The following is a 13,012-nucleotide window of genomic DNA, read 5'->3' as shown; positions in this document are numbered from 1 at the left end:
AAGAACTCCCACAATGTAACACGATTCCTTTCCTTTCTTCTGGAGGACTATGAATATGCATTTAAAAGCATACTTTTCAGAAGTTAAGATTAAACTGCTTTCTGTACAAAAGAAAAAGGAGTAAAACTGCCAGTCATGGCTGCAAATAATTGACTTTCAAAACACACTGAAGCTCTTTTCCATGATCTCTTGTGCATACAATATCATGTACTCTCCTATTGTTGTGAACCATCCAGAGTTGGATGGGAAGTTCATATAAATCAGTTAGACAGATCTATGCAATTAATTACCTCTTCCAGGTCCTCTTTTAGCTTGTTATATAGAAGCATATTGAAGTTCTCGCTTTTAGCTTTCCGGTGAAAATAGTGAAGGAATTGCCTGTCTCGAGCATCTGGGTAAATATAATCCTTTAAATGACAAGGGAAAAACCCAAGAAAAAATTAATTCAATAACCCTGAAAAAGGGTGTTGGTACATACCTGACACGCCCGTTCTCTTTGAGCTGTGAAGAGCATCCAGTAGTGGGAGGTGCTTCAGTCTCTGCATGTGTAGGCTGGGCTTAATTTGTGGAATGCTCCTCCTCCTCCTCCTCCCTGGGACTCCTCCCCAGCGTTCCCAAGTTTTGGCGAAGACGAGAGAAATAAATGCCTTCGTCCTCAATGCCCTAACAATTCGTTGGCCGAAACAGGACCCCACCAGACAGAAAAAGGGTGGGGCTGGATGCTCTTCATAGCTCAAAGAGAACGGGCGTGTCGGGTGCACACGCTTTTCTCCCATGAGCTGTTCAGAGCATCCAGTAGTGGGACATACCAAAGCTTGGCCTGTCCTACGGGAGGGACTCCATCTGGCCTGGAATCCCCTCCTGTTCCCGTGGACCCGTTGCAGAACTCTTCTGCCAAAGGGTCCACTACTGGATGCTCTGAACAGCTCATGGGAGAATTAATCAACCACACAGGTAATCTCCCCTGGTTTGCACATGGAAGTCTGCAGAATACAAAATCTCTTTCAAGCTTAGTCCTTGAATTAAAATGAAATGAGGCATTAAGTGGACTTGTATATTTCATTAAACCAGATTTTAATCATCATACACAATAAACCAAAGTCTAATTGTGCTCAACAAAGCTATAAGCTTGGTTTATACAAAATGTTTTATAACAAACATTATTTGTGGGGTATCATTTCAACAATATCTCAAATACTAATATCTAAATTTTTAGAAAGGGTTTCTAAGGATTTACTAAGGATTGATTTGCACGATCAGATTTCTGTACAAATAATAGTTATTTACAATTAATGTATCTTGAATAATATTAGAACATTGTTTTTAGATATGGCAATGTGGGAAGGACCTTGGGAGACAGGGCGAAGAGAAGCTGCCTAGGGAATGGTCAGATAAAAGAGAGCAGAGCCCTCAGCTCTGTAATGTTCATTACAAGAGACTCAGAAGATGCTCTCCCTAGTTTGTTACTTTGTAAAGGAGCCAGGAAATTTTATTTTTAGGTTTGCAAGATTCTATTCAACTCAATTTATAATAAAATAGAATCAATTCACCTGGTTGTGTTTCCTATCTGATCTACAGGTAATAACCTCATATTACGATTACCACAGAATAAATTCTTTCAAGGATTTTTACATGAAAGGAAACAGGAACAGGGATAGCAAGACTTTGATGAACCTATTTTTCTTTAAAGCATTAGTGTCCCCAGATAATTGAATAAGGGCTGTATTATTAAAAAGACTGCCAATTAAAAAAAGAACCAATCCACTAAGATAATCACTCCTTCCTGCAAAGCATCCACAAGATACATAAACTGCATTACTTTAAGTAGGTGCTATATTAAAATAAACAGCAGGTGATTTTTTTCAGGCTTGCAGAACCTGAAGCATTTGTGTCTTTACTGATCAACTGAACTCTGAACAATTTGCAGAACTTTTGAAACAAATGCCCTACAACTGTTCTCTCAAAAGTAAAAGTTAAGGATCCTTAGCATAATACTTCAAAGCCTTGTGCATGTATGTTTCAAATTTCAAGCAGTCAAAACTGATTTTTGTATGTATCACCTTAAGAAGCTCCTTACCTGCTTAGTAAGTACAAAGTATGCATAGAATGCCATGGCACTTCCGTATGTGATAAAGTAAGTAACAGGTTCCATAATGTCCCATGAGTAGACCCACCAGGTAAGCCAAGCCAGGGCTCCACCCTGAGTAGACATTAAGGCTAAACCAATCCATAAAAGGCGGGAGGTCTTTCCATCAATATCTGCTGCAATTCTAGCCTTCATCTAGGAACAAAAAAAGCTATGTTACATTTCATGGTGTTCAATTATGCTCCTCTAAAATGTAGTATTTAGACCTGCTGTATTCAAACTGATACTCCCAAATGGAATTTGGAGTTCATCCAAATACATTCTAATAGTTTCTTAAGCATAAAGCTTCACATATAAATTCAGTTCTAATACCAATAACTACTACTTTCAAGGAAGACGCTTCAGAATATGACCTGTGATGCAACTTTTTGCTTTTCTGGACACTCCTGGATATACTTCTGAGCACTGATTTTGAATCAGGCTATTCTCTAGCATTTAGAAAAATGCAGCTATTAGAAAAGATAATCATTATTGTTTTTTTTTTTTACTGTGAGCACACTGGCACACATTAAAAATGAACTTCTGTTGCCTGCTCTCAAAAGGAAGTATATTTTACCCTTACACATACATAACACACATACCCATGCTACATACATACATATTAATCACTGTCCATTTTGAATACGTATTGGAAAGAGGAAGCTTGAGAATTCACAAGGTTGATCCTAGATAGAACAAAACTGTGACTGAATCTGGATGTTCTGCTTTGGATCCCATGAAGCCTTCTCCCAGAAGGTAACAAGGAAAACAGATCGTGAAGAGGATGTAGTGTCCTAGACAATCCTGCGGACTCTGCTCAAGCATCGCCTATGTCCCGAATAGAAGGAAGTGAACTACCAATAATTGATATTCAGATTTAGGTTTTCATGAAACAGATTCAAAATTAACTTGCTGATTATCAATTTCCACAAGGCTGAATTTATTAAGAATTTCCCAAACCTCTTCTAAAGGGAGCAGTTCTTCCTTCAGAAGTTCCATTTTTTGCATCAGTTCTTTCTCTTTTCTTATCTGGTGCTCTTCTAAGTGAAGGGCTACAAATAACTTATGGACTGTTGACTTGATGTCATCTATCTCTGTGGCGTGCTCTTTGCTCATTTTATCTGAAAGAAGAGTGAAGCTTGTGTCATTACAAATACTATCGGCATCCACATCCTCAGAAAACCTGCAGGGAACTTTCTCCCTACGTATCCTACACAATTTCTCTTCCAAGTATAGTCCCAGTAAATTCAGTGGAATTAATTTCTGAGCAGATGTGAACACTTATCTTTCACTGGAATTTTAATTATAAATAGTCTGATCATCATTAAAGATTTCATTTCAGGGTGGTCATGAAGTTATGTACCTTTCCGTGGTGGATGTACACTATATTCTGCATTATTGACAATGAGTTTAAAATCATTCATTAGCAGAACTTCCATCGACACCGAATTTGAAATCCTGCTGCCATCTGCAGGAGAGAAAAGACATTTCAGTCAAAGTAATAAAAGGCTACATGGATTTCTTTTTAAACAGCTTACCATGCTCATTGCAGTCAGTGCTCTAAGCCAGCAGTCCCTGATATTTACAGCTCCATAGCCTGGCAGTTGTGGTGGCAGGTGATGGTTTTTTGCTCACGTGCCCACATGTGCAAATGGAGCTTTGCACACTTGTCTGCCACTTGTATGACCTGGTTCCCAACGGGCCGTGGACCAATACTAGACAGTAGACAGGGGTTTGGGGATCCCTGCTCTTAAGTAATCTTACCTACAGCAATGTTTACTGGATTAATTGGCTTTTATCCCAGCCGTATGACTAATGAAGTCCATAATGTGAGCAAACTTTCTTCCAAGACCAATAGAATTTCTGATAGTATATACATATGCACTGCCTTCACAGAATAAGAGGAATGAGTTCAACTTTATGTCCTTTATGCTATCACCCATTTTGGTTTCTCTGCTGCAGCCTACTGAGGGAAAACCCAACTTTTTCCTCGTATAGTTAAGAAGAAGAATTTATGCGATTTGAGTCTTGACCAGTAAAACTTGGGACTTTCAACTACTATGCCAACTTGAAAGTTGGCTTATCCTAATTGATGGTTAATGTTCTTTTAAAATGCTATTAATTTAGGTATTTAATATTGCTTCTATGAAGGAATCTCATCAGTTTGTCCTCATCAATTCCTTGCAGATTCTGCAATTAAAAAAGTTATGAAACTGAAGCCAAAGGGGAAAAATGCCCAACTGTATTGCACATCCATGTTGGAAAAATTAACTTCAGTGGATGCTACAGAACCAAAAATTGGTTAAGGGAAGAAAGCCCAACAATAGAGGGTTTCACTTGAAGGTTAAGAAAAAAATATTTGGAAAAGCAAACAAAAACAATAGCCTACATAATTTTTTGATGCATTCAGATCTTTCTTGCTTACCAGTGTCACAATCTTGAAAATGGATAGACATTGAACTTCATTCAACATTTTATATGTATGAAATTTACAAATGCAGACTAATTGTCTATCTGGACCAGTTATCTTCATTTTTGAGTTTCTCAGTGCAAGTGACTGTCTACTAGGAATCTTTTCCTGATCACTTGCAATTTAATCTTTTAATTGGAGAAATCTGGCACTGTACGTGACACACATGCAAAATAAATCATGGGTAGGCATAATATCCAAAAAGCTTGGGATAAAAGCCCCTCACTTGACATGTCGTGAATTGACGATATCTCAATGGCATAAAACTTGAATCTGCCTCCACTGGGGCTCCGGTCTGCTGCCTAGAACTGCTTTTGTGTAGAGAATGCAGCATATGATATCTGTAATTCAAGAACCATCAGAGTGAGACTACAGAGAAAGTTGTATTCCACTGTGATGCAAGTGGTACAGTCGTGAGTGCTCCAATCTCCATCATTCAAATATTATGAGCTAATGAATCAACCCGGCGTGCTTCAGGTGAGTCAGTGATTCTGCTTCTACCCAAGCAGAAAATGTTAGAGGTCCTGCCTTTCATTAGCTATAGGTGAGTAATGGGTGCCAGTGATCTGGAAGGTGAGATAAAAGGCTAGCCTTCTAATATAAGTCAGGGGATTGCATCAAGGGAAGCTTTTCTCTGAAGAAGATAAGTTGCTCTGTAAAATCCGTATCCAAGCATGCACAAGGCTTATCAACATGCGACCTACCCTGGAGAACACTTTCTTGTTCAATGCAGATGGACAAGAGACATAATAAGGGGCAATCCCAACAAGTTTAGTTAGAGTAACTACCAGCTGCTTAAAATAGGAGAATCACATTCTCATTTTCTTCTGGCTATTATTACATTCATATAGAAAGCAACTACCAAGGTGCTTCTAGCTCCTTTCATGGATATTTCAGAGTTTCATCTAGAGTTCCCTTTACCAAGAGATTGTAATTGGCAATGATTGTAATTGGTAATGATGTTCTGTTTCACCCTGGACAATACAGGCCAGCAAGCACAAAGGTTTGCTTGCTTCCCATTGGTCTTAGTGCACAAACGTCAATGTTAAATTGACCTGCCAAATCTCTGCTATCTTCAGAATCTAAGTTCTGGAGTTTATTCAAGGAATTTTCTAAACAGAGACAGAATTCTTCTGCTCAAAATGTGTTTTGCAAGGGTAATGCAGGTATGTTTTCAGCCGTAAGTCCCTAGATCCAAGTATCGGAAAGACACATATGTAATGGTTTTGGATAACTAAATAATGACTAACTGCTGTTCAAGTAGGCAGGAGGTGGATTGAGTCTGAGGAGGAGCTAAACAACGGAAGAATCTTTAACAGCCTCCAGCACAGAAGTGTGCCTAGACAGGAATTTGTCTTTTGATCTTGCACACGTCCCACTAGTGCTTAGATACAAAACATCTCTGCTTTATTTGAAGTACAAACAATAGAAGCATTTTGTTTCAAGCTTGGAACTTTTTGCACATTTCTGTGCTGTAAATATGTACTCTGCTTCAGAGATAGATTTGCATCACTAAAAGTTCAATGTAAGTGCTCTACTTTTATATTAGCTCAATAGAGCTCCGGACAAACATGTTAACACAGGAAGTCCTTAATTTGCAACCGTCCATTTAGAAACCACTTGAAATTACAACAGTGCTGAGAAAGTGACCTACGACTTGGTCTTTATACTTATGACTTTGTAACATCCCACAGTCATATGATTGTGAACTGGGTGCTTGGTAACCTGCTCACATTTATGATGGTTGCAGGGTCCTGGAATTATATTAATGTCATTTGCCATCTTCCCAGACAACTATTGGCAAGCAAAACCAATGGGGAAGGACTCAGAGAAGGTAGAAAGTTGTGGTCATGTGATGTCTCATTCAATGATTGCACCATTTAATAAGTTTTCCTATCCCAGTTGTGATTGTAGACTACCAGTATTGATTTGAAATTTTCTTGTTCTCTTTACCATTTGCACCTGCATATATGCAAATGTGTATGAGTATTTTCTGCCTAGAATTAGGACAGCTGGACAAGCTGGGATCCTGAAGACTGAAGTCACAGACTTTTTTTTAGCTAATCTCTATTCTATCCATCCTACAGTGGATGAAACTTGGGTGAATTTATTTGAAAAGAGATAAAAACTAAGTATGTAGGGTCATGATATATTTTAACTTTGTTTTGACAGCAAGCATTTGTTTCATTTAATCACAAAAGAAAAATGAAACAAAATTATTATCAATAATAACTGCATACTAATTCTGCTTAATAACTTCACGATAAATTGCTAATATTCTTAAAGGTAAAGGTTCCCCTCGCACATACATACTAGTCCTTTCCGGCTCTAGAGAGCAGTGCTCATCTACATTACAAAGCTGAAGAGCCAGTGCTGTCCGAAGATGTCTCCATGGTCATATGGCCGGCATGACTAAACACCGAAGGCACACGGAATGCTGTTACCCTCCCACCAAAGTGGTTCCTACTTTTCTACTTGCATTTTTACATGCTTTAGAACTGCTAGGTTGGCAGAAGCTGGGACAAGTAACAGGAGCTCACTCCGTTACGCGGTGCTAGGGATTCAAACTGCTGGCCTTTCTGATCGACAAGCTCAGCGTCTTAGCCACTGAGTCACCACGTCCCATCTTCTAATATTCTTATTTAATATATTTTCCTGACTAACAAATGTTCTGGAATAAACACTATAAGAAGTGATCTATTATTATATCAATAACATACAACGTTAAGAAGTTAAACTTCATCTAACATTAACCACACACGTTCCTAACTGAGTTTTTTGCCATCTGTAGATTTCCTCCCACTGCCTTATTCAGAGCTCTCATTTATTTCATGCACTCCCTTTTCCCCCTTAGTGGTGAGCCAGTGAAAGGATGAAAAGTGGAAAGAAATTGAAGCAAAAGAAGCAGCAATGGTGAGGGTTGAAGCAAACAAATTATAGTGGGTGCCCTGCCAGGATGTAACCTTGGCAGATTTCAAACATTAATAAGATCTCCTAGATTTTGCAATACCTAGGAAAAGTTGGACCAACCTTGATTTCAAAGTGATATCGGCATTAGTACCTGTTGTGAAGACTTCTACCATTTCAATTGCATTATCTTCTCTCTTTATGTCCTGTAAGAAGTTGCCCACAGTTGTTAGCATTGGCTTGATAGTAAACTGGCATCGTTCTTTTCTTGATGGCAATGTAAGTGTTATCACAGGCAGACCATATTTATAATGAACAGTTACTTCTGCAAAGATAAAAAAGAAGGAAACAGATGTAGATATATGTATACTGTATGTGTGGGGCATACACTTGCATACATACAAACACTCCTGTATAATCAGGGTTTCTTTTTAAAAGCTAGTCAAGAGTTGAGGTATATTTTGGAAAATTATGAAATTCAGCTTACATTTATTTGTGCCATTGATACATTATCGATGAGCTCTTCCGTGAAGAGTAACATTCAATAATTTAAAGACTCAAACTGAGCTCATCCCCTGCTGACTATATGATGCGTCATGTAGTTAGTTTTCTTGGCAACAATATGAAATATTTTGCTAGTGCTTTCTTCCACAATATTTTTTCAATTTCCTGGTCTTTCGTACCATCTGGTAGTCTTCCATCCAAGTACTAAACAAATCTGATTTTTAGCTCGACTTTCTTTTGGCTAAGTGTTGCCATATGACATGGACATGGGTGCAAGTGTTGACATCATTCTGGAAGCATATACATGTAAATAGATCTAATTTACAAGGATATGGAACATGAATATTCAAGCTATATTCCACAGTGCTTGCAAGATATCTGTGGAGAGCAGACTGAATTTTATCGCAGCTAGAATTTATATTGGTGTTAGGACTTCATGCTAGAGTGTAATGGACTCTAAACAGATCTAGGATTTAAAGGAGGCAGAAGCTGCCAGACATTAAACTATTAGTCTCAAGGCAGTATTAATTTTTGCCATGCAAGCTTCCAAACCTCCAATTACAGCATCATAAACTCTTTATTTTAATCAAGAGATATTCATACCTGTGGTATAAAAAGGTATAAGCCTCTCATGAAAGATGAAGAGGGCACAAGAATGTTATTCCAGAAAGCAGTGAATATTTCAGAGCCAACATAAACTCTGCAGGATTCAAACTGCCTAAAATAAAACAGGAATATGTGGGGATACGCACCTTGAAATTGGTACTATTGGGATATTTGATATGAAGATAGCAATTAGTTAGAAACCATACCATCAGGTGGCACTAGAGTGCTATAGAGAGCTCTTCTGTGGTGCCTCAAATTTCCAGTTCGTCTCACCCACAGCATCTGGCAAAGAAGATTGACTCAGATATCATTGTGTTCAATCAAATACCTTCCCAATTATTTGATTTTCTCCCATGGAATTCACTGTATGGTTCAGAAGACTGACATCTATGGAGGATTCCCATTTTATAGCTGGGTTTCATGAGCAGGGGTGTCAAACTGGTGGCCTGCGAGCTGGATGCGTCACACGCAGGCCACACCAACCCCAGCTCCCCAAAGGGAAAGACATCACAATACGTCACATGACGGCAATGTGATGCGATGAGTTTGACACCCGTGCACTAAAGAAAGGTGGTTATTGTGTTGTGGTAATCAGTCATGCTACAAATCTGGTGAAAGCCAAACTTCTGGTGCTACATTAACCCATTAAATTACAAAGATTTCTGAAAAGTAATATAAAAGAAAGCATTCTAGGAAGTTATGTGCAAACTATGACATTTAATTAATACAGGCATTAGGAAATTTTTGAGATCTTATTTAGCAATAAAGGGTGATTTATGGTCATAAACAAACTCAGCCAATATAAGCTGTGATGATGAAAACATGACAAGATGTGCTTTAGGATGGGACATATTTTTCTCCATTATTCTACCATGTCAAATTAGATACAGGTAGTCTTCACTTAGCAACAGTTCAAAATTATAACAGACCTCCCCCAGAGCTACTTACAACCCAGTTCTGAAGTTCCAAAGGCTGTACCTCCTACAATTAAGTGATTGGGACTTGGCTATTGACTGATATTTACGGCCTTGGTCATTTGATTGCAATTTTCAACATTTTTTGCTGGTTCTGACATTTCCTTCCAGTTTCTTGAAAAAAGCTCCATTGGAGAAAACAGGTTTGTTTAACAACCACACTGTATAGTGTAAACCACAACCACCAAATAAATGAGGTATGGTTATGTGGTGATCTATTTAATGAATGCCACAACTTATGACCATAATTCCAGGCTCAATTATTATCTTAAGTCTTAGACAACCTGTACATTGTGCACAGCAAATTGTAGGCATTGCAAAAAATATATATCAATATCTACCTATGAAAAAATTACTTTTCAAGTTGGATTTCTAGGCCAATGCTCAAAAGGCCAATGAGAGTGCCCAACACATCTTGAGTACTAAGGTAGGAAAGACTGCTGCATGCTTGGAATATTCAAATTAATCTGGTAAAAATCTGAAATAAGCTTCTGGAAAACAACTGTCCTAGAACAGAAGCTTCACATAATTAAATTTTTCACAGAAAGATGCTTTGAAAGAAATTCATTTTGAGTGTAAGGAGTCAAATGACTTGAATGCTCCTAAGCAATTTTTCTTCTCATTGAATGCATATTCACAGCATCACAGGTTGGAAAGAATCTCAAAGGACATCTAGCTCAACTCTCTGTTCAGTGAAAGAATTAATGGAGTGCCTCTGATAAATGACCTCATCTATCTATAAAACAAAAAGCCCCTGAAGGATCTATTGTACATGTCTGATGAGAAGGACAACAACAGGAGACTTCATAATGAAAGGACAAAATTCAACGTAACTTAAAATAGAAACTTACTACCGAGCATTTTTTAACAGTTAAATTCTCCACAGCAAGTTAAATTAAGCACCTTTTCCTGATTGATATTTTTTAATAGAAACAAATCAAGAGCCTGGCAGCACTTTTTCCAACCGTGTTTGTGAAATGTAAATTCTCAAGGATTACAGCTCATTTCATCTGATATTCAATAATGGCTTTTAATAATATTTAATCAGAAAAGGTACTACCAGATTCCTGATTTTTTTTTTCCACCATAGACTAACAAGACTTTTTTCCTACAATGTTTTTAGTGGAAACTCATAGTTTCTGCCTTTGAGTCAATATCCAATTTCCTAGGTGTATAGTCTATTGCTGTCAAATTCTAATATGTTTTTTTTCATTTCATGCTCAGGTTTTAGCATCTTTTCAAGCAATAACCCATTTTTCTAATTAAGGAATGTAGTAATAAATTCATCTGCTTTATGTAATTCTTATTTGTTTTATACAACTGACCATAGATATACAGCCTATAAGGGTTAAGCTTATTTATTGTTTGTGGATTGTGCATAAACATAAACACCACAATTCGTCATCTTAAATCTGATTTATAATCTCTAGCTTCAAAGAAAAAGCATAGCATTTGAAAGATTATTTTGAATGCCAACATAGAATCCAAAGAAGAAACCATATTTTATAAATGTAGGTAGAACCATCTCAACTACAGTTAATGGAAAATGCTGTTTGAAATACAGGAGATAGGCAGCTGTGTAGAAAGTTAGAATAATATCATATAGTGAATAGCATCAGTATTGGTTTGATATACCCATCTCTAAGATACTGCTCCATCCTATATGATAATTGTAATGTTTGTAATGTTTCCCATAAAATACAGCAAGATTAAGATGAAAATTAAAGTATTATTTTTCTTGGAGGACTTTTACTAGTTAATTTTACACGAACTTTTCTACAGCTCACATTTGCACAGGTGTTTGCACACATACACACACACACACACACACACACCATAAAGCTCGCCACCTCTAAAAACGCAGGATGAAAAAGAAATGTATTTTAATTGAATTAACAGTTTGTAAAATAAAGTACTCTTATTGGTCTACACCTGCATGTACTACCCATTGGTGAAATGGCCATCCTAGGTTGGCTGCCATGAGAGGGCCCAACAAGTTGACCCCGAGATGGCCGTGGTGAGTTAGCCACAGCGAGTTGTCCTAGATCCTTCTTTCTTTGTATGCAAAGGCAGGTGCAAGATTGGGAAAAAGTTGAGAAGGGAAGGAGCAACTGGACAGAGATGGAAAGAAAAACGGGAAGATCTGTTTATGGATTACAAAAAGAGTTAAATTTACCAGGGAATCAGTCTCTCCTAACCATAGCTAATCTTCAAAGCAATCTTCAGAGTATCCCACCTTTTGCAGCAGTGAGATTTCCACTCCTTTGTACCTCTTGAAATCCCTTTGTTTTTAACAGCTACTATTCTTATCTACAAATTAAGCCTCTCAATTCTCTGGTAATTATAGCAGATCATAATCCCAGACCCAAGGGCTGCCAATCCCCTACAGAGTGAGGATGGATATTTAAACAAAATTGGCTGGGTTATATGCTTGGATATCCCATTTCATTCTAGTTGTCTATGCTGCACAAGAAGAATTTTACTTCTAATCACAAAGAGCCACAGTACGGGGAAAAACCTCTAACTAAACATTTTGCAAAAAAAGCATGGTAAGTTTGCTGGTTGAGCAATTCTCTCACACTCAATCTTAATTCTACAACAAACACCTAAAGTTTGCTTATTGATTTACCCCCACTATATTTTATTTGGCCCATACTCTGCAACCAATAACCAGCATTCTATATTTCATGTTGAGATTATTAGCACAAGCATTTGATGATTTAGGAAATGAAAACAGCCAGAGCATCACTACTTAATTACATTTTTACAGCCACTGACTTACCTTCAGTATTGCAAATTCAATACCTTGTAAAAACCAAGCACTTGATCTTGCAGGAACAGCACAAATACAAGATTATATCAACAATAAATTTATCAGCAGAATTAAAATGCAAGCACAACGGCAGGGTAAAGGTCCCTACAAATGTTCAGATAATATGATTTAATTATAACAGAACTCAAAGCTCCCTTGAGAGGTTCACTGCCCCCTACTTTCCTCATTCATTGGGATACACTTATACCCAAATTTGATTTTGAACATAAAAATTGGAATGGTCTCCCAAGGGAAAAAAAGAATTTAATTTTATAGCATGAATATTTTAATTGTGGGAAATGAAATCTTTGCACTAAATATCAGGCTCCCTCAGAGATTTATTATTTATTAAACATATTTTTGTGGCTGCCCAACTAAGGGGTACAGTGGCCTAGAGATGGAGCTCTTGCCTCACAAACAGTCTGTAAATTTGATCCTAAGTAGTGGCAGATAGTTCTCTTTCTGGGCGTAATTTTCTGTAATTGTCTGCTTCAAACTCTGTGTAGGCGTCAGGAAGGACATCCAGCCAGTAACACTTGAGCTCTGTTCAGTCACCCCATGCAAGGAATTACAGGGTCGTTAAAAGGGGGGAAAAGGCTGCTCAGCTCATATAT

At 37.6% G+C, this 13,012-nt stretch overlaps 1 protein-coding gene across 5 annotated transcripts in view; it reads right to left on the bottom strand.

Annotated features, from left to right (window-relative positions):
• MCUB (mitochondrial calcium uniporter dominant negative subunit beta) overlaps nucleotides 1–13,012 on the bottom strand; it is a 35,855-nt gene that overhangs the window by 1,275 nt on the left and 21,568 nt on the right. For all 5 annotated transcript variants that reach the window (XM_087935960.1, XM_026698223.2, XM_087935961.1 and 2 more), the window contains 6 exons: nucleotides 8,819–8,894; nucleotides 7,657–7,827; nucleotides 3,489–3,593; nucleotides 3,086–3,246; nucleotides 2,078–2,281; nucleotides 291–407 (listed from right to left, as the gene is read on the bottom strand). In XM_087935960.1, the coding sequence (XP_087792086.1) occupies nucleotides 291–407; nucleotides 2,078–2,281; nucleotides 3,086–3,246; nucleotides 3,489–3,593; nucleotides 7,657–7,827; nucleotides 8,819–8,894 (834 nt within the window). The remainder of the gene's footprint in view (nucleotides 1–290; nucleotides 408–2,077; nucleotides 2,282–3,085; nucleotides 3,247–3,488; nucleotides 3,594–7,656; nucleotides 7,828–8,818; nucleotides 8,895–13,012) is intronic.

This window comes from Pseudonaja textilis, chromosome 6, assembly GCF_049901715.1.
Source record: "Pseudonaja textilis isolate UNSWEBS1 chromosome 6, rPseTex1.2, whole genome shotgun sequence".
NCBI lineage: Eukaryota > Metazoa > Chordata > Lepidosauria > Squamata > Elapidae > Pseudonaja > Pseudonaja textilis.
Note: the sequence above shows the minus strand (reverse complement) of the source record. Positions and strands in the feature narration are given on the sequence as shown.